The sequence below is a fragment of the Cnephaeus nilssonii genome (genome assembly GCF_951640355.1).
Source record: "Cnephaeus nilssonii genome assembly, chromosome: 1".
Lineage (NCBI taxonomy): Eukaryota > Metazoa > Chordata > Mammalia > Chiroptera > Vespertilionidae > Cnephaeus > Cnephaeus nilssonii.
In genome coordinates this window covers 103,684,482-103,705,008 of record NC_137072.1, presented here as the reverse complement: position 1 = coordinate 103,705,008, position 20,527 = coordinate 103,684,482, and the positions used below count along the sequence as shown (strand labels likewise).

At 39.9% G+C, this 20,527-nt stretch overlaps 1 protein-coding gene across 2 annotated transcripts in view; it reads left to right on the top strand.

Moving 5' to 3' along the window:
• Positions 1-2,716: 2,716 nt before the first annotated feature.
• Positions 2,717-20,527, top strand: part of PI4K2B (phosphatidylinositol 4-kinase type 2 beta) — a 30,034-nt gene continuing 12,223 nt past the window's right edge. For both annotated transcript variants that reach the window (XM_079766613.1, XM_079766612.1), the window contains exons 1-7: positions 2,717-3,183; positions 10,760-10,896; positions 12,760-12,960; positions 13,546-13,677; positions 15,209-15,362; positions 16,764-16,825; positions 19,754-19,853. In XM_079766613.1, the coding sequence (XP_079622739.1) occupies positions 2,880-3,183; positions 10,760-10,896; positions 12,760-12,960; positions 13,546-13,677; positions 15,209-15,362; positions 16,764-16,825; positions 19,754-19,853 (1,090 nt within the window). In that variant the 5' untranslated portion in view covers positions 2,717-2,879. The remainder of the gene's footprint in view (positions 3,184-10,759; positions 10,897-12,759; positions 12,961-13,545; positions 13,678-15,208; positions 15,363-16,763; positions 16,826-19,753; positions 19,854-20,527) is intronic.

Below are 20,527 nucleotides of genomic sequence, written 5' to 3'. Positions count from 1 at the left end.
ATTGCTATTATAAAATGTTTTCCACATTTACCTATTTATTTGGACAGATTTTCTCAGTGTTTATGTCTATAAAAACAAACTATGAATAAAACTGATGATGAATCTTGTCTTATCTAGCAATAACTAATATTCTTCTGCTAACATGTGACCTACTGACAAAAATATAGCACCATTCATCTCACCAAAAGATGCATCAATAAAATATGTCATAGAAGGTTATATTGGACTAACCTTTTTATGGATAAAACTAGAGGCCCGGTGCATGAAATTAGTGCTTGGGGGGGGGGGGGGAGGGTCCCTTCAGCCCAGCCTTCATCCTCTCCAATCCGGGATCCATCTCACAATCCTGGACCGCTGGCTCCTAATCGCTCACCTACATGCCTGCCTGGTCACCCCTAACTGCCCCCCCACTGCCAGCCTGGTTGCCCCTAACTGCCCCCCTCTGCTGGCCTGGTCTCCCCCAACTCCCCCCCCCCCCCCGCCAACCTAGTCACCCCTCACTGCCCCCCTGTCAGCCTAATCACCCCCAACTGCACCCCCTCACTGGCCTGGTCACCCCCAACTGCCCTCCCCTGCCAGCCTGGTCGCCCCTTACGGCCACCCCGTCGGCCTGGTCACACCATGCAGCCTGCTGTTCAGTTGTTTGGTCGTCCCTCACTAACCCCCCTGCCAGCCTGGTTGCCCCACACAGCCTGCTTGTTCAGTCGTTTGGTCGTCCCTCAGGCCGGCCCTGGGCGGCTGGGCAGCCGACATCCGAGGCTTGCCTGTGCCTAGGGCCGGCCCTGGGTGGCTGGAGGGCTGAGGGGACTGGGCGCCGCCATCTTGTGGCTGTGGGCGCCACCATCTTTGTGAGGGTGTGATGGTCAATTAGCATATTCCCTCTTTATTAGATAGGATTATAAACTTTGGACAAAATATAAGAACAGTTCCAGTCATGTACCACATAACCATGTTTTGGTCAGTGATGGACCACATATATGACAGTAGTCCCATCTCTATATATAAAAGCCTAAGCGACCATCCAACCATCCAACTGGTAGCTATGAAGCACACTGACCACCAGGGGGCAGACTCTCAACGGAGGAGCTGCTGAACTGCAGTGACTTGGCAGCTGCAGTTCTCAGGTGATGCACCCAGAACCAAAGAGGAGGGAGCCTGATTCCGGGGTGTGTCACCCAAGAACCACCCTCTCGCAATCCAGGATCCCTCAGTGGATGTCAGAGAGCCGATTTTGGCCTGATCTCCGCAAGCCAGGCCAAGGGACCCCACTGGTGCACAAATCCGTGCACCAGGCCTCTAGTAAGATTATAATGGAGCTGAAAAATGCTATCACCTAGTGATGTCATAGCTGTTATAACATCATAGTGTTATAGTTGCCTACAGTATTCAATACAGTAACATGCTGTACAGGTGTATAGCCTTGTTGCAATAGGATATGTCATTTAACCTAGGTGTGTAGTAGGCTATACCATCTGGGTTTGTGTAAGTGTACTCTGTGATGTTTGCACAACAATAAAATTGCCTAATGAGCCCTAGCTGGTTTGGCTCAGTGGATAGAGTGTCGGCCTGTGGACTGAAGGGTCCTAGGTTCCATTCTGAACAAGGGCACATGCCCAGGTTGCGGGCTTGATCCCCAGTGGGGGGCGTGCCAGAGGCAGCCAATAAATGATTCTCTCTCATCACTGGTGTTTCTATCTCTCTCTCCCCCTCTCCCTTCCTCTCTGAAATCAATAAAAATATATTAAAAAAGTAAATAAAATTGCCTAATGATGCATTTGTCAGAACATATCCCCATTGGTAAGTGATGCATACTTATACTTGAAGACATGAGAAAGTAATCAAAAGCCAGCTGGCAATAACTGAAGAGATGGCCACTCTTCAAAGAATTGAAATATAATGAGTATAATTTATGCTCATACATCTTTTCATCGGAGAGTATTACTCAGTTTGCACTGTAAAAGGCAGCTGGAACTCAATCAAAAAGCCACCGTCTTAATGGCTTAAGCCTTAAGGAATTAACAGATGAAGTAGGGGCTTCCACAGCAGCTAGAAATTGAGGCAAAAAAATCCCGAAAAACAGGGAGGAACAAAGGGAGAGCGTTCCAAAATTTATACGTACGCTCTGCCCAAATCCTTGGTTGACCAATTAATGGAATGATATAAATTAATGAAGAGCAAAAGTTGAGGAACTAGAAAACAGAAAATCAATGGTACAAGAGATAGGTTTATTTTAAGATTAAAAAATGTGATAAACTTTTAGCTAGATTCGTCAGGAAAAAAAAAGAAAGAAAATGCCAACTACCAATATCAGAAGTGTCTGAATAAAAGACAAGGTCCTTTCTTTCCTGAATTTCTAAAGGCTAAATGTTAACAGTCATGTGGGGAAATGTACAGGTGGACTGTGGCAAACGCTGTGAGAGAAATCTACAGAGGAAACAGGCCGACATAGAATGGAGAGAGTATTCTAAGGAAGTAACTGAACTCTGCCCCAAGAGCTCCGCGAAGTGCAACCTCAGCCTTTCCCACCCGTCTTCCCCAACGCTCACAGCAGGGGAGGTTTCTAGTCACGTGCCGTGCCCCGCCCACCAACGCCCGTGCCCCGCCCACCAACGCCCGTGCCCCGCCCACCAACGCCCGCGCCCCGCCCACCGACGCCCGGGCTCTTACGCGGCAGGCGCAGGCGCGCGGCGGGACAAGGTGGGGCGCGGCGAGCGGCGGGGCGGGGCCACCGCTGGGCGGGAACCTGCCCCGCCGCAAGGTAGTGAGGTGGCTTCAGTCCTAGCCAGCTGCTCCGGTGTCCCCGCGATGCCGCGACCAGACCCGGACACCCCGCCTCTCTGAGCCGGTCTCGGTGCGGAAAGCACAGAGCGGGGGGGGCCATGGCGGAGTCCCCCGAGCCCGGGCGGCGGGCGGCCGCGGGCGGCGCTCTCCTGGACGGGGAGGACGAGGAGCGCGAGCCGCTGCTGCCGCGGATCGCCTGGGCCCAGCCGCGGAAGAGCGCCCCGGGGACCGCGGTGAGGATGGTCGAGGCTGCCCGGAAGGAGGGCGGCGCGGCCTCTCTCAGCGCGATCGACGAGAAACTGCTGTTCGGGCCCAAGGACTCGCCCCGCTGTCCCTCCCTGGACTTGGGGCTCCCGAGGAGCTTGCCCACCCACCGGGACGGCGACCACTCCCTGGGTTCAGGTGGGACTCGGCTCTCCCGTTCTCCCCGCGACCCTCCCAGGCCGCGGGTCGCCGCTCAGCTCCCCTCCCCGGGTGCCCGCTCCGGGCTCCCCCGCCGGCCCCCGGCTCTGTTCTCCGTGTCACACTAGCACTTGTCCCGTAGGAAAGGCAGGTCGCCGGGCTTCCCGGCCGGGACCCCAGCCGGGGACCAGCCGCTGCTCAGACCTGGACACCTTCCTGGCCTTTCTCTCCCGCTCCCGCGCGTGCTGCCCCTTCGCCCGGGGCTGTGGGCTGCCTCACCCAAGGGCTACGGTTGTCACAAACTCCGACCCCCGAGCCCTCCCTTGAGAGTGAGCCTCAACGTTTAGAATCAGACACGGAGGGAAGCGTGACACTGTCAAGTGACGTTGCTCACGTTTGGACTTGAGTTTTGGGTTAAGAACCCTGAACCATCAAAAAAAGTTCCCCGAGTTGTGAACTTGCAAGATGGTACAGTAAAGAATGTCCAGTTGCCACTGGGACACGTTTCGAAAACTTTTGCTGTTAAAATGTTACTGTTATTGTGACGTTGGCCAGAGGGGGCAGAGGCAGTTGAATTTCTGTACCTACTCTCTCTCCTGCAGTGGTTTTTATTTATTTTTTCTTGCGTCATTTCTATTTACCTGAAGAAGAAGAAGAAAAAATAATTTTATTATTAAGCGGACTAATAGCCTCAGGTGAAAAAGAAGGTAACTGAAATGATGTTGAAAGTTAGTAAAATTTAGGGACACTACTGCAGGCATGGGTATTAATAAAGCAAGTTTTTTGGCCTGTCAAGAGGTGACTTGTAAGAGTCCCAGCTCAAGAGGAGAGAAGCGAGTTTGTAAAATTGTGGTAACACCTGTGTGCTAGTGGTTAGGATGGTTATAATGAGATGGTTGGTGTGTGCACCATGCCTGGAGTATCGCTCCATACAGGATAGCTTAAAAAAAACTAGTTTTCATTAATACTGCTGTTTTTCCGGAATCGTTAGATTTTACCTCTGCTGCTGCTAGTACATTAATGGGCCTTCTACAATATGAAGAATTTTAGAGAGAAGAGGTCATTTAAATTGTAGTTGAACTTAAGAGTCAACATATTCTAGAGTAAATAAATCAGAGAGGCCTAAGGGAAGCAGACTTTCCAATTCAAGGGTTTCACTATCGGCTGTCATTATAATGTTAGCTAATGGATGCATTGACAGTACAACATTTAACAGAACAAACCTGAAGTTGGAACCGCATCACAAATGGACCCACATTCACCTAGCTACATTGATAATTTGGGTATATATTACGTAGAATCCACTCTGTGAAGTAACTTAAGATCTGTGTGGTTAGCTTGCCTTTTTCTACCCCAAAGTTACCTGTGTAGCTATATTTTAGAGCCTGAAACCTTAAAAGTGTGTTTATTCTGTGAAAGTGAGGTTTTCTAAATAATATTGAGGCTAGAAAAAGTAAAAAGAGGGATAATGTACTCAGAATACTAGTACAAATGGATTAATAAAGAGAATTCCTACCTTTTTAAATGGCAATAACTTCTGTCACAGTTTATGGTTTAAGATCTTTTTTTGTATACTTCATTAAATCTCACTACAGCACTGCAAGTTAGTTATTCCTCGCCCCCCTTCCCCCCGTCCCTGTTGTGAGGATTGAAAATGAATAAAACTGTAATGACTAGTTGTTATAGAACCTCAGAGGTCAGCCAAAGTTAAGTATCCAGGAAGTGGTAAAGCCAGGCCTACATTTTTTTTCCATTTTGCTGTGCATCCACAAGTGTTATAAAATAGTTGTTACTTTTGGTTGTTTATTATGGAGGTCTTATTTTAATGTATTTGAAAGTAATTTTGAATTGTAAATGTTATTTTACAAATTTTAAACCAATCTTCTAAAAATTTATGATTGAGTAATTTAACTAGATTTTTAAGTTTAGTTAGTTTTCAGTGAGGACTTTAACTTCCTTTGTCCTTTCCATCCATTTTCCACGAAGCCATCTCTCTAGTTTCAATAAATTCTTGCCTGTAGATTAATAGTAGCATAATTTATGACTATCCTGTTTATGTAATTTGTGTACTTTAGCTAGTGATGGATGTTGTATGTCTCTTCTTTAACAAGGGCATTTGACAAAGTCTAGAACCAGCATAAACCAGTGTCAAAGTAGAAGGATTAGTGGCATTCCTTGTTCTAACTGTCATTTTAATCAGTGAATTGGAGAATAATAAAGGTGGTAATAACTAATACCTACATAACAGTAAATGCAGGGTATCCTCCTATATAATAAAAGGGTAATATGCAAATTGACCCTAACGGCAGAATGACCGCTCTCGACCAGTCACTATGAGGCGCACTGACCACCTCTCAGTCCCTTTCCTTGGCTGGCAGGCTCCGATCGCCCAGGGGTGGGTGGCGGGGAACACACGGGTGGTGCCAGGCCGAGGCCCCTACCCCACCAGTCACCCCACACACAGAGGACAACCCGCAGCGGGGACAGGGCCACCAAGTGGATGGAAACAGCCAATCTCTCGGGTCCTCCCCCCGGCTGGCAGGCTCCAATCACCTGATGGCGAATGGGGAACTGGGGGTGGATGGCAGTGGGGGGCGGGGCTGGCTGCGGGCAGCGGAGAAAGATGGCCCTGATCGAAGGCCATGCCTAGGGACCGTACCCATGCACAAATTTTGTGCGCCAGGCCTCTAATAGTTCTATATGCATCATATATTACTCATAACTGACCCTATGAAGTGAGTACTATTTTTTATTCTCATTTTAAGGAAGCAGAGACAGATGAAGTGACTTCTCCAAGGTTCCAGTTAACACAAACGAGGAGCACATATCAGTTTTGTTAAGAGAGCCTAACAATTAAGAGAACAGTGGTAGAATTCACAAAGAGCTACTAAAGTAAAAGGAAATGTGTTTTTATAAGCCATTTAATGATTCATGGTGGCTTATAAATGTAGGAACAAAATAAAATCACTTAAAAGTAAAGATACATTTTTATGTATTATAGAAGTGTACACTTGAAACCTATATGATCTTACCAACCAATGTTGCCCCAATAAATTTAATAAAAAATAAATAAAAGTAAGGAGAAAAGATGAGAATGGGAAATAAGGATAATAAATTACATAAAATGAAGGCTGGATAAGTACACAAAATGCACATCAGATACTTGATGCAGGCAGCCCACAAATTTGATTTTAAGATTACCGAGCAGCCAACTTGAGAGAAATATAATCACTGAGCCCATACAAGTTAAAATATTTGAAAAAAAAACACACAGAACTGACAAATGATAACCTATCATGTATTCTCTTGGAGAAGAAACTATATGCTGAATAATACCTTCATCGTAAAAGTGATTGATTTTATATTATTCCTTTAATATGTTATAATATTATAACTTCCCAGAAGCCATTTCAATAGAAGTAATTCTATGGGGTGGTGCTATCAGCATTTCTGGATCTAGATTCAAGACGCTGATAATTTGGCTTAACCTTTTGCACTCGGATGTCGAGATTAAAATTACTCTTTGAATGTATCAATAATTTGAAATATTAAAAAATCCAAATAAATAAGTTTGTATGAAAAGAAACTCCAGTTTTTTATTCTACTGCTGCGCTTTGTAAAATCTGGGGTATTTAAAAAATTAAATCCCGAGTAGAATAAAGGAATCGAGAAAAAAGCAAGCGAGTGCAAAGGGTTAATTTAGAAGAAGTTATTAGAAGAGTAGAAGTTCTATGTGTCCGAACAATTCTCCATAACTGAGCTTTTGAAAGGTAGTAAGCAATTGTGTGTTGGAGATTATTCCAGTAATAAGAATAAATCTATTCTTTATTTTCCATTTATTGCAGAGATTCAGCATTCATGAGATGTTTGAGTGCCTACTGGGTATTAGTAGAAATGGAGGCCTTGGGAAATCTGGTCATCAGCCTTGTCCCCACATAGCTTTGTAGCCTAATGGAGGAATTGGTCAATTAAAACAAACAGTTCTAATAGATTGAAATAAGTGCTTGATGGGGCAAGCTGAGGGTTCCATTAAGCTATGCCCTAGATTTTTAGGGGCCTGGGAAGACTTAGCTGAGGAAGTTGCATCTAATATGAGAACTAAAGGATGAATAGCACTGAGGCAGGGTTCAGGTCACCAAACTTGTGAACCTAATAATGATTACTCTAGCACCTAAATAATACATTTATTCAATTTATTAAGTATCACCTCTTAAGGGATACACAGTGAACAATAAAGACAAAGTTCCTTCCTTCTTAGGGATTTTCATTCGGTAGATAAGAATTATTTGGAATTAGCATATCAATTGGATAGCCATGACTAAAATCCTTAGATGACTTTTTTAAAATATGGAATGCTTCATGAATTTGCGAGTTATCCTTGCGCAGGGGCCATGCTAATCTCTGTATTGTTCCAATTTCAGTATATGTGCCGCCGAAGCGAGCATAGATGACTTATTCTTTTAAGTAGGATAAATATACCCCCTAAACCTTTTTGTAGTATTTTTCTTAGCACAAACATTTAAAAATTAGTAAATAACAGTATTATTTCTGTCTAAATTAAGGCAAATTTTAAATTAAGAAAAGTTTATGTTTTGAATTTTTGTAATCTTGGATGCATATAATAGCAATTAAGTCATTCTCTAAGTGTTTATTTAGTGCCTGTTATGTTCCAGGAACTTTAAAAGTGCTGGGCATCAGCGGTGAAAGAAATTCTTGTCTTCTTGGAGCTCACAAAATAAGTAAATTATATGTTAAGTGATAAGAAAATTAAAGTGGAGGTTAAGGGAGATTGGGCAGCATCCTGGAGACCATTATAAGAACTCGTACTTTTTCTTCAAGTGAGACAGGAAACGGTTGTGCTGTTTTGTACAAAGGAGTGATATGATCTGATTTATTTTAAAAGGATTGCTATAGCTTCTCTGTTGAATATAGAAAGGGCATGGGTGAAAGGAAGACCAGTTAGGAGACTTGTAATAACATAGGTGAGAGTTGATAATGACTTGATTCAAGTGGTGGAAATGGAGATGGTGAGAGGTGGTTGGATTCTGGATATTAAGGCAGAGCCACGCAACTTGCTGATGGATTGGATGTTGGGGGTGAGAGAAATGATCCAGTAGAGAGGGAAATTTTTATGCAGGGATGAATTACTGAAGAAATGTTCCGGAGTAGTCCCTAAGATAGGGTCTAGTACACAAAGTGGAAGAGTTGATCTTAGAGCTTGGACAGTTCACTATAGTGATAGATGAATGGATAGGATGTGGGTGGGTACACGTGGTGCTGAGGGCTAATGATAATTTTTCTGATTGCTTCTCTTTTCTTAGTGAAATAGGAAGGTAGGTGTTGGGAATTTGAGGAGAGGACAGAGTATGAGGTAGTTGTTCAAAAGAGTAGGAGAGTCTATAACCAGGGTAGTTGCCTTAGTTCAGGCTGCTATAACAAAATACCATAAACTGGTGGCTTACCCAACAGACATTTACTTCTCTCAGTTCTGGAATCTGGGAGGTCCAAAATTAGGGAGCCAGCATAGTCATATTATGGTGAAGGCTCTCTCTCTTGCAGATGATCACCTTCTCGTTGTATCCTCACATGGCAGAGGGAGAGGGAGAGAGAGAGAGAGCTCTAGGCACTAATCTCTTTATGGAGGCCCTATCCTCATGACCTAATCTAAATAGAATTACCTCTGAAAGGCCCATCTTCCGACATAATAACATTGGAAATTAGGGTTTCCTAAGCAGCATGATGCCCACCTGAGGTTTGTGGTGATGGATTTAAAGTGAGATCAGGCATTGTGTTTGTTTCTCTTGTCAAGTTCAGCTGTCTGAGCCTAGTCATGGTGAGCTGACAGTTGGGTTTAACCAGGATTGGGGGTTTTCCAGGTGACCTGATGAGAGCAGAGAGGAAGAGAGTGATTGTATGATGATTGACCCTAATTTAAGCTGACCAAGGAGGGAAATAAGGGCACAAAGGAGGTGAAGATCAGTGGCAACATGATAGATCACTGCTTTGTATGTCTCAGTGGGGTGGACGAATTTGAAGGTTCAGGGTACCAGAGAGAGTGAATTAGGAAGATATAAGGTGCTTGAAATTCTAAGTATGGAGAGATTACAGGTATCCTATATAATAAAGAGGAAATATGCAAATTGACCCTCACACCCTCGCACAAAATGGCTGCCCCCATGTAATCAAAGATGGCCAGCAGGGGAGGATAGTTGTGGGCGATCAGGCCAGCAGGGGAGAGCAGTTGTGGGGGACCAGGCCTGCAGGGGAGGGCAGTTAGGGGCGACCAGGGCACCAGAGAAGGGCAATTGGGAGCGACCAGGCCTGCAGAGGGGGGCAGTTGAGGGTTACTGGGCCAGCAGGGTAGGGCAGTTAGGGGCAATCAGGCCAGCAGGGGAAGGCCGTTGGGGGCAATTGGGCTGGCAAGGGAGCAGTTAGGCGTCGATCAGGCTGGCAGGGGAGTGGTTAGGAGGTGAAAAGACTGGCAGGCAGGTGAGTGGTTAGGAGCCAGTGGTCCCAGATTGAGGGGGATATCCAACAGCCCGTAGTCGGACATCCCCTGAGGGATCCCAGATTGGAGAGGGTGCATGCTGAGCTGAGGGGCACCCCCTCCACAGTGCATGAATTTCGTGCACCGGGCCACTAGTCTATAATAATCTATAATAATAAAAGCGTAATATGCTAATTAGACCAGACAGCCGAACAAGGACATCATTTTGGATGTCCTTTCCAGACAACCTTCTGGACAAAGCCGTGGGGGTGAGGCAGAGGTGTCCTTCATGGCAGGCAGAGGCCAAGGCAGAGGCATGATCAGGCAAGCAGACGAGCGGTTAGGGGCGGTCAGGCACACAGGTGAGTGGTTAGGGGTAATCAGGAAGGCAGGCGAGCAGTTAGGGGCGATCAGGCAGGCAGGCAGAGTGGTTAGGGGTGATCAGGAAGGCAGGTGAGCAGTTAGGGGCGATCAGGAAGGCAGAGGGGTTAGGAGCGATCAGGCAGGTAGACATGCGAGTGGTTAGTAGCCAGTGGAGTGGTCCCAGATTGTGAGAGGGTTGTCAGACTGCCGGTTTAGGCCCAATCCCACAGGGATTCCTGCGGGATCGGGCCTAAACCGGCAGTTAGACATCCCCCGAGTTTGTCCCGAATTGCCAGAGGGTACAGGCTGAGCTGAGTGACCCTCCCCTTCCATGCATGAATTTCGTGCACCGGACCTCTAATTGGTAATAACAGATCTGAGGTGTGACCTTGCAGTTGGAGTCTTTGGTAGAATGGAAAACAAAATCACTGGAAGAGAGGAGTTCAAAGTATTGTGTGTAGTAGTGTGATTATTCCAATAGGGATCTTGTGTTCCATATGTCTTTACCTGAAGCTTAAAGAGATGTGGGGGTAGTGAGGGGAAAGGGGAGGATCAAAGCAGTCTAATGATACTTAATTATATTTTTATACTTTCATGTCCTAATGCTATTAGCCTGATCCAATATTACAGGTTCATATCATGAGCATTTTCATAGCTGGTCTTGCTTCTTCTTCATGTGCTATATTAACATTGATTTTCTCAATGCAATAATTGTTGGTTCTTCAGAGTTGAATTCATTCTTGGATGATCCAGGGTTTGCTGATATTGTATTGAAAGCGGAGCAAGCAATAGAATTTGGAGTTTTTCCAGAAAGAATCTCTCAAGGTTCAAGTGGAAGTTACTTTGTGAAGGATCCTAAGAGGGTGAGAATTTCACAGACCTACTACGTATAATAGAAATTAGAAAACACTAATTTAAATGTGAAGTGATTGTGAGTTTATGAAGATATTTTCTTAATAAATATGATTGCACCTTCTTTTTAGAAATAGAGGTCAGGTTGTGTGTGTGTGGATGGGGGGGTTCTATTATTTTAATATTTGGTTTCAATCATTTATTGAAATGATCTCAATCTACTCACTTTCAGCTGTAGATTTGTTGAGTTTATCATAAGTTCTTACCTTACAGTAGTCTATAACCCTATTAGCCAAGCAAAGTAGAAGCTTAAACTTTCAAAATCTGTTTAATGCCGTTTCCAAATTGCTTGATTTTTTTCCAAAGGTTTATTTTATGCTAGGAATATTTTTTCCTCGCATTACAACCAGTGAAGGAGCCTGGGAAGTTTGAAGTTTGAAGGCATTAGAAAGTGAAATGAACCAAAGTATAATTCTATGGCAGAAAAGAGAAGCTGATATGGGACTTCGTTCCACTTAGTCTAGAATTTTTCCAGTATCGATGTTATCATTTATAAAAACTTTCTGAATGATGCATAGCCAGCAATTCCTTTTTTTAGGAGGAACAGAGATTATAATTTCATCCAGATGTTGTTGTTTTTTTGCAAAGATTGAAGTTATATTTTAAAATAAAGTCTTTTTTTAGCTTTAAGTATATAGGTAATGTCAATCTCAATCTTTATTCTGAGTTTGATTTCTCAATTTGTTCTTGTTGACTTTCTTTATTTTTTAATATATTTTATTGATTTTTAGAGAGGAAGGGAGAGGGAATGAGAGATAGAAACATCAATGATGAGAGAGAATCATTGATTGGCTGCCTCCTGCATGCTCCTACTGGGGATCGAGCCCGCAACCCAGGCATGTGCCCTTGGCCAGAATCGAATTTGGGACCTTTCAGTCCGCAGGCTGACGCTCTATCCATTGAGCCAAACCAGCTAGAGCATCCTGTTGACTTTCTTACTATTGGTTTAGACTTTTTGCATTATAAAGCAATTGCATACTTAAAATAATAGTAAGATTTTTACTTCTTATCTAAATGTAATTCAGCCCCTAAATTTAATATGAATATATGTTATCAGACCAGTAGTAAAGATTATAGACTATAAGATATCCATGAGCAATTTTTTTAAAATGAGAAACTTTATTTAAAATTGGTTTATAAAAAAATAATTGGAAAAAAGATTAGGGTCAGAGAATCTGACAACATAGATGTTTACTATAACCTATCATTACTTTCATATTTTATCTTTGTCACCTGTGTAGAGAACACATATTGTCATTAGATTTATTAATTTAACATGATTGAATGCCTGCCGTGAGTCAAGTACTGTTCTGAGTTCTTGGGATACAGTTCTAAGACAGTTCCTGACCTTTTAGAATGTACATTGAGTGAGGAAAGCAGATAATAAACAAAATAACATATAATTTGGATATTTAACAGATATTGAATAATAAATGTTTGATCTAGATCAGTAGTTTTCACACATTTTAAAATCAGTGGAATCCTTTAATAAGTTGGAAGTCCAGTAATATAAAACAGGTGGCATAGAAGTCTATCTGGTTAAATGTCATGAGGTCTTAGAGCCCTGGCCTCACCTTCCCTCTCACCTTCCTCAGGGTTTCTCAGAGCACAGTTTGAAAACCACTAGCCCCAAGGATTATTGATTTTAGACTATTGAATGAGAATAAATGTAAAAATGTGATTGGAACTAAATCCCTTAATATTTAAGGGTTTTATGTCCAACTCTGTGGTGGGAAGATTTATCAGAATGAACTTTATGGATTATTATCTCTATATTAGAAGTCTAATAAAATTTTCTACTTTTTTCCCTATAGAAAATTATTGGTGTGTTTAAACCCAAATCGGAAGAGCCTTATAGTCAACTGAATCCAAAATGGACCAAATATATTCATAAGGTCTGCTGCCCTTGCTGCTTTGGCAGAAGCTGCTTGGTTCCTAACCAGGGATACCTTTCTGAAGCTGCTGCCTCCCTAGTGGATGAAAAGCTTCATCTGGGCATTGTACCAAAAACAAGGGTAAAGGAGAATTTGTTTTTAAGCATGGACTTTGGTTTACAGCCTACTTTTCTAAACGTATTTCTAATGACAGAGCCTAAAATTGAGCTCCCTCTTTTGGTAATTCAGAGTCATGAGGGACTAACAAATGGATTCTAGTGTAGAGCCACTAAGTACTCCAGGGAATGTCTCTTGCACACTTGAGCTGAGGTGATGCTAACAAAAGAGGAAAAAGAACTAGTTTTTAAAAAGCAGGTAAAGATCATGGATCTAGAAATTCTGTTGAAGGTAGAGATAACTAATGTGCTCAAAAGACTGTTTTTACTTGGAAAACTTCCTCAAAATATTCATTCCTAATTGTACATTTCAAGACTGTTACTTCTTTCTTCTACTGGCTAATTTTAGGCTGCTTCTCTCAGAGAGAAAGATGTGCCATTTAATTGACTGCAAAATCCCTTAGCCTTTCTATTTTAGATTCTCTGAGGCATTTCTTGTAGGATTAAAATTTGCTAATTTATAGTATTCAAGTGAGTTTCATAGTGTATATGAATATAAATACTATTATACAAAATCTAATAACTATTTTTCTAAACCATATCTTTCTAGGTGGTTTGGCTTGTCAGTGAGACATTTAACTACAGTACAATTGACCGTGCAAAAGCTAGAGGCAAAAAGTATGCTTTAGAGAAAGTGCCAAAAGTAGGTAGAAAATTTCACCGAATAGGACTCCCTCCTAAGGTAAGTTACTGTGATAAGCTTTATTTGGGGGCCAATTCAGCACCTATTACCTGAGCTCCATGTGCTAGGTATTGTGCTGGGGGCTGCGGATATAATAGTAAAGAAAACAATTGTTTCATCTGCAAAGAGCTTTATAGTAAAGAGACAGTCTCAATGCAAAATAGTAAGTGCCGGGAACTCAAAATAGAGGAGGGATATGTAACCCATTTTGGAGGACTAGGGAATGTTTGCAAGAGGAGGTTGCATCTATAACTTTATAAAATAATGGCTAAAAGCACAGATCCAGAGTCAAACTTAGATTTCACTCCCAGCCTCTCTACCAGTTAGCTCTGAGACCTGAGGCTAGTTCCTTACTCTCCAAGCCCCAGTTTCTATAAAATGGGGGAATGATCAAACCTACTTCTTAGGGTTGTGAGGATAAAATGAAGAAATTTCTGTCAAGTACTTGGTATAGTCCTAGCACATACAAAAGTAAATAGTAGTAACTATGTCTACTCACTACATATTAGCTTTTTTTTTTTCTTACCACTTTTAAATAAAATTAAGGGATGATTAGCAGCTAGCTAAGCAAGGGTGGGAAGGGTTAATGGGAAAGGTATATTAGAAAAAGATCTAGGGTTTGTTGTTGTTGTTGTTTGACCTGCAGTTTTGTTGTTACAGCTGTGCATTTATCTAGATAAAAGAATTTGAATAGAAATTCATGGTCAGTCTAACTCATTTTTAAAATTGTACTCAAAGTAAGCAAGGAGTTGGAAAATTTTTACAAGGCCTGTTACTCCTTGGATATGCTGAAATAAGTATGACTAAAAAAGAATATTATTTACATATTTATGACTACTAGGACTTAATTATCAGTGCTTTAGAGAAAACCTTTAGGAAATCATTAAAATGTTATGCCAATAAGAACATAAGTTGTTAAGAAAGGGTAAGAAATAGATTTTTTGTGGTGATTTGTTTGTATTTATGAGGCCAACTAGGTTACCCCTTATCTGTGTGTTGTGTTATTTATTTATTAAATATTATTTTATTGATTTCTGAGAGAGGAAGGGAAAGGGAGAGAGAGATAGAAACATCAATGTGAGAGAAACATCGATTGGCTGCCTTCCGCATGCTCCCAATGGGATCGAGCCTGCAACCTGGACATGTGCCCTGACTGGGGATCGAACCAGTGAACTCCTGGTGCATGGGTCGATGCTCAACCACTAAGCCACACACAGGCTGGGCTGTTGTGTGCTATTTAAATTTGTATTTCCTTTAATAGTAACAACAATAATTTTAGTGGTAGAAATGCTTTTTATCCTAAAATAGCAGCTATGCCTTAAACATTTTTTATTTGCTATGTATTCTTTATGTGATTATTTAACATTAGTGTGTAAAAATAGTGTTCTTGATAAATATGGTTTATCTAAATTAGTGTTAAACCTTACATTTTTTCTTGTGTTTATATATTTTATGATACTGCTGAGAAATTTAAAAAATAATCCCTTTGCTCTTGTACTTTCTTTTCTAACTATAGTTCTTAAAATTATAGATTGGTTCCTTTCAGTTATTTGTTGACGGTTACAAGGAGGCTGAATTTTGGCTTAGGAAATTTGAAGCTGACCCTTTGCCTGAGAATACTAGAAAACAATTTCAGTCGCAATTTGAAAGATTAGTGATTTTGGATTACATCATCAGAAATACAGGTATTAAAGTTCTCTCATTTGTTCACTCAAATCTTGTTAGCTTTCCAACTGTATTCAACCCCTGTCATCCAAATCAAAGACATAAGGTTTTGATGCAGAAGTCTTGAGGCCACTTTTTCTTTACCTGCCTTAGGAAGAGAGATGCACTCGGTCCTGACCCGTTTGGCAGAATTTGGAGATCCTGATTCAAAGCAGGCTCCTGTCCTGGTGATCATGATCCGTTCCTATCCATAGTGTGGTGTTTCTTGGCAGCCGGGACAAAGCCAGTTATCAGAAATGATGTCTGCATCATATGAATAATTAAAACTTGATTGTATAAATTATTTCAGATGCTTATTTTGACTATAGATAACTTAGTATAGCCTATAAATACATTAAACTCTTAATTTTTTATGCCCTGGAAGGGAGCAGTGATGTAGGTAATGTAGCATAGTGGTTTCCAAATGTGGTTCTTGGCCTATCAAGGTCAGTGTTATGTGAGGACTTGTTACACGTGCATCTTCTAGTAGCCCACCCCAGACCTACTGGCACAGAATCTGCATGTGGGGCCAGAAGTTTGGGTTTTAACAAGTCCTCCAGGTAATGCTGCTGCACTCTGAAGTTTGGGAACCACAGGTTTAAATAATCGCTCATTTATATTGGTTTCTCAACAAATAATATATACTTTTCTAGATTTAAAATCTTAATATGGTTTTAGGTTAAAGTTAAAATTAGTGTAGACTCTAGACTACTCCTGTATAGAGGTGAGAGTATTACCATACTCCTGGTAATAGGGTTAGATGCTTTTTCTTTCTAAGGCAAAAAAAAATTATCCTTGATTTTAATAACCTTGATTTAATAGCTTTGACCATCATTGTATCTACCTCATAGAGTTGTTATGAGAATTAAATGAATTAATATATGTTGCCCAACCTGTGTGGTTCAGTGGTTGAGCGTATGAACCAAGAGGTCATAGTTCAATTCCTTGTCAGGGCACATGCCTGGATTTCAGGCTTAATCCCCAGAAGGGGGTGTGCAGGAGACAGCCAATTGATTCTCTCTCATCATTGATGTTTCTGTCTCTCTCTCCCGCTCACTTCCTCTCTGAAGTCAATAAAATATACACTGAGTGGCCAGATTATTATGGTCTCACCGCATAATAATCTGGCCTCTCAGTGTATATGTATGTTAAGCACTAGCAAAATGTCTGGCACAGGGTAAATGCACATAAATGTTAGCTAACATTTTTTAATTTGTAACATTTTTATTGTGTTAAATTAGAGCTTTAATATCTAAATATATGTCAGATAACCGATGACAGTCGAAAATAAAAAAGTGACTATTTTCCCCTTTGATATTAAGCTATGATATCCATAAAAAAACAAAGTAACAGACTTTTGTTTTGTTTTGCTATTTTGAAAGACAGGGGGAATGATAATTGGTTAATCAGATATGAAAAGCAGAAACATGGAAAGGAAATTAAGGTAAGGAGATTTAAAAAGAATACATATCTATATATGTGTACACACACAATTTGTGTAAAAGATTCCTTGAAGCTATTCTTCTTAATTTTCTTATTTCCTTCACTCAGATCCTTGGTTTTTATCTCCTTTTTCTGTGTGTTTTTTTTTTCCTTCATCTTTTTTCTTTTTTCCCTTTGTTTATACTAGTATTTTTTAATTCTATTTTTTTTAAACATCTCCATACAACTTTATTTTTTATGTTGCATTAGAATAAAATGATACCAAATTGGTACCATACTTTTTATAGAGCTTGAGAAATTTTTGTAGGACCAGTTTTATTTTGCTTTTATGTAATAAAGGCTTCTGGTATTTTGGGTCATGTTTATATATTACTAATTCACTTCTTTCTCTGAGTCTTATGAATCAGTATTAGGACATATAGTACTATGGAATATGTGTGCTTTACCTGTGCATCATATACATTGAACTTAAAAAAATGTACTACTTATATAAGAAGCTGGGTTTAGTGTACACATAATGGACTGCATAGATCCATAATACCATCAGTAGGATAGAATTTAGATCAGTTTTTGTCAACTTTGACAAAAATTTTAAATATTTACATAATTTTAAATATTTGGATAAGAGATATTTTCAGAATAGTTTTACTGGTTTAAAGCAGTCTAAACATTTGAGAAAGTTCCAACTAGTTAAAAAAAATTATTCCTCCAATACTTATAATCTGTGTTCTCATCACTTAAAGCTATGGCATTACTCTAGAAAGTTTCTATTTTTTTCAGTGTTTTTCAAAGAAATTTAAACTTCATAGTCATAGTACTTAGCAATAAAAAGAACAAACTCAATATAGGCGTAATGTGGATGAATATCAAAATCCTGCTGAATGAAAGCATCAGTGAAAGAAGCTGCACACTAAGAGAACATACTGGCTGATTCCAGTTTGTAAAACTCCAAAGAGTGCAAACTAATTCCTGTGGCAGAAAGCAGACTGTGATTGCCTAGGGGTCAGGTAGAGGGAGAGAGGGACTGCAAAGAGACACAAGGAACTTTTGGGTGAAGGTTTAATATCTATTAGTGCTTATCAAATTGTATACTTAATATGTGAAGTTTATATTATGTCTGAATTATACCTCAATAGAGTTGTAAGCAGAAAAAAATTATAAAAATAAAAATAAATGCCAGTTATAGCAGAAATGGGTTTAAAGTGCAGACTTAAATATACATATTTTTATTGGTATATCTTGAGCAATTAGATTTTACTGAAGACTTCATTATTTTGCTTTTAAGTATTTTGTGCATTTTCATTGAGATAGATGATATAAACTAAAGGAAATAAACCTGACATATATCACACAAACCTTTACTCTAATACTTTTAAATTTAAATTTTTTAAAATTTAATTTATTGGGGTGACATTGGTTAATAAAATTATATAGGTTTCAGGTGTACAATTCTATAATCATCTGTATATTGTATTGTGTGTTTACCACCCCACTTCAAGAATCCTTTCATCACTATTTATTCTCCCTTTACCCTCTTTACCTACCACTAACTCCCTTTTCCTCTGATAATCACCATACTGTTGTCTGTGTCTATGAAGTTATTCTTTTTGTTTGCGGTTTTTTGGGGTCTTTTTGCTTAAGCCCTTCACCTTTTATACGCAGTCCTCCAACCCCCCTCCTCTCTTGATAGCTGTCAGTTTGTTCTCTATCTATGAGTTGGTTTCCTCTTGTTTGTTATTTTATTTTGTTCATATTCCACATATAAGTAAAATCATATGGTGACTGGCTTATTCCACTTAGCATAATACTCTCCAGGTCCATCCCTGCTCTTGCAAAAGGTAAGATGTCCTTCCTTTCACAGCCAGGAAGTGTTCCATTGTGTAAATGTACCACAGCATTTTTCTCACTCATTTACTTTTAATTTTAAAATTATCGAATTTACCTTTTATTATTTTACCTAGGCCACTTGATAATGGCAACTGTCTATCTTTAAATAATAGGAAATACTCTTTAACACGTAAACCTTCTTGCTCCTGTGGTCTTGTTTCTGCTATAGAAGAATATAGAAGTTAGGAATGGCCTAGGTTCTGTAATCAAGAGTTTCTTGAGGTTCCTTCTACTGGACCTTATTATACTTAGCTATAATAAGGTCCAGTAGAAGGTCTTTGGGCAGTTCTGTTTAGAAACATTTTGTATTTTAAACAAATTATTTCTATGGGCCCCTAGAAAAGGCTAGATTTTAATAAGGTAACTTATTGAGTTGTTTAAAATGTCCATATTTTGTAACTTTCATACATTTAAGCAATGCATTGAGCAATAATTATCCAGAAGAATACATTTTAAAAAAATATATTTTTATTGATTTCAGAGAGGAAGGGAGAGGGAGTGAGAGATACAAACATCAATGATGAGAGAGAATCATTGATCTGCTGCCTCCTGCACGCCCCCTACTGGGGATGGAGCCTGCAACCTGAGCATGTGCCCTTGACCAGAATTGAACCCAGGACCTTTCAATCCACAGGCTGATGCTCTATCCACTGAGCCAAACCAGCTGGGGCCAGAATAATACTTTACGTCTTAATAATTCCAAGCCCTCTTTCCTAAAGAGGGGGAAAAAAACTACCTAAATTAATAATATAAAAAAATTAATAATATAAAATTAATAATAAACAATTAATAATATAAAAAATTTTTTACTAGTTATTTGAAATTCTTAAGACAGCCTCTGCCTTTTAATGGTGAATTTGACCATTATTTTTTAGACAGCCTCTGCCTTTTAATGGTGAATTTGAACTTTCTGGGGACTTATTTTTTATATAGACTCTTCAGATAAAGAGTATTTAAACCTCAATAATGACTATAAATACTTTATCTGTTAAAAATGTTTATATACTTTTTTTTATCAACACACCATTTTTCTTATTTTTAGGAAGCAAAATGTGTTGATGAGAAAGAATCGCTTATTAAAGTAGCTGCAATTGATAATGGTCTAGCATTTCCTTTTAAACATCCTGATGAGTGGAGAGCATGTGAGTATTTAGAACCTTCTGTAGGTTCTCTAATTACCCTTTTTCCAGAAAAGGAAGGGAACAAAATTTATGGTCATTAAACTGGCAGAATAAAAACCATTCATTTTAGGCACTAGATGCAGAGATGTGTGCTACGTGGGACTTACCATGTATGTTCACTTATCTTTGGATAACTGTGTCTGGTTTTGATTTTTTTTTGGCTTGTGTTAGCCTTGTAAAGTAACTTTGATAGCTTTCCAAATTTAAATATATATATATGATAAATATATAATATATACATATTATATATAAATAACATGGTAATTATCTGTTTAATATTTTTGGTAGAGCTTTATTTTAATGTTTTGGGGAACATTCACTGATAAAACAATTTAAGTCTTAGCCCTCTCCCCCTTTTTTTAGTGACTGGTGCTTTAACTGTCTTACCAGTCTCTACTGGTTTGGTTTCTATGTCTCAAAAGTCTGGTTTCTGTGTCTTCTTAAGCCAGTTTTAGACATTTTTATTTTGCTTAAAATTGTCCATATCTTGAGTTGTAGATTTATGGGTATAAAGTTTTTTATATAATCTACACTAATAAAAGAGAAAAATGCTAATTGATCATACCTTCACTACGCCCACAGCCAATCAGAGTGAGTAGGCAAATTAACCCAACAAAGATGGCGGTTAATTTGCA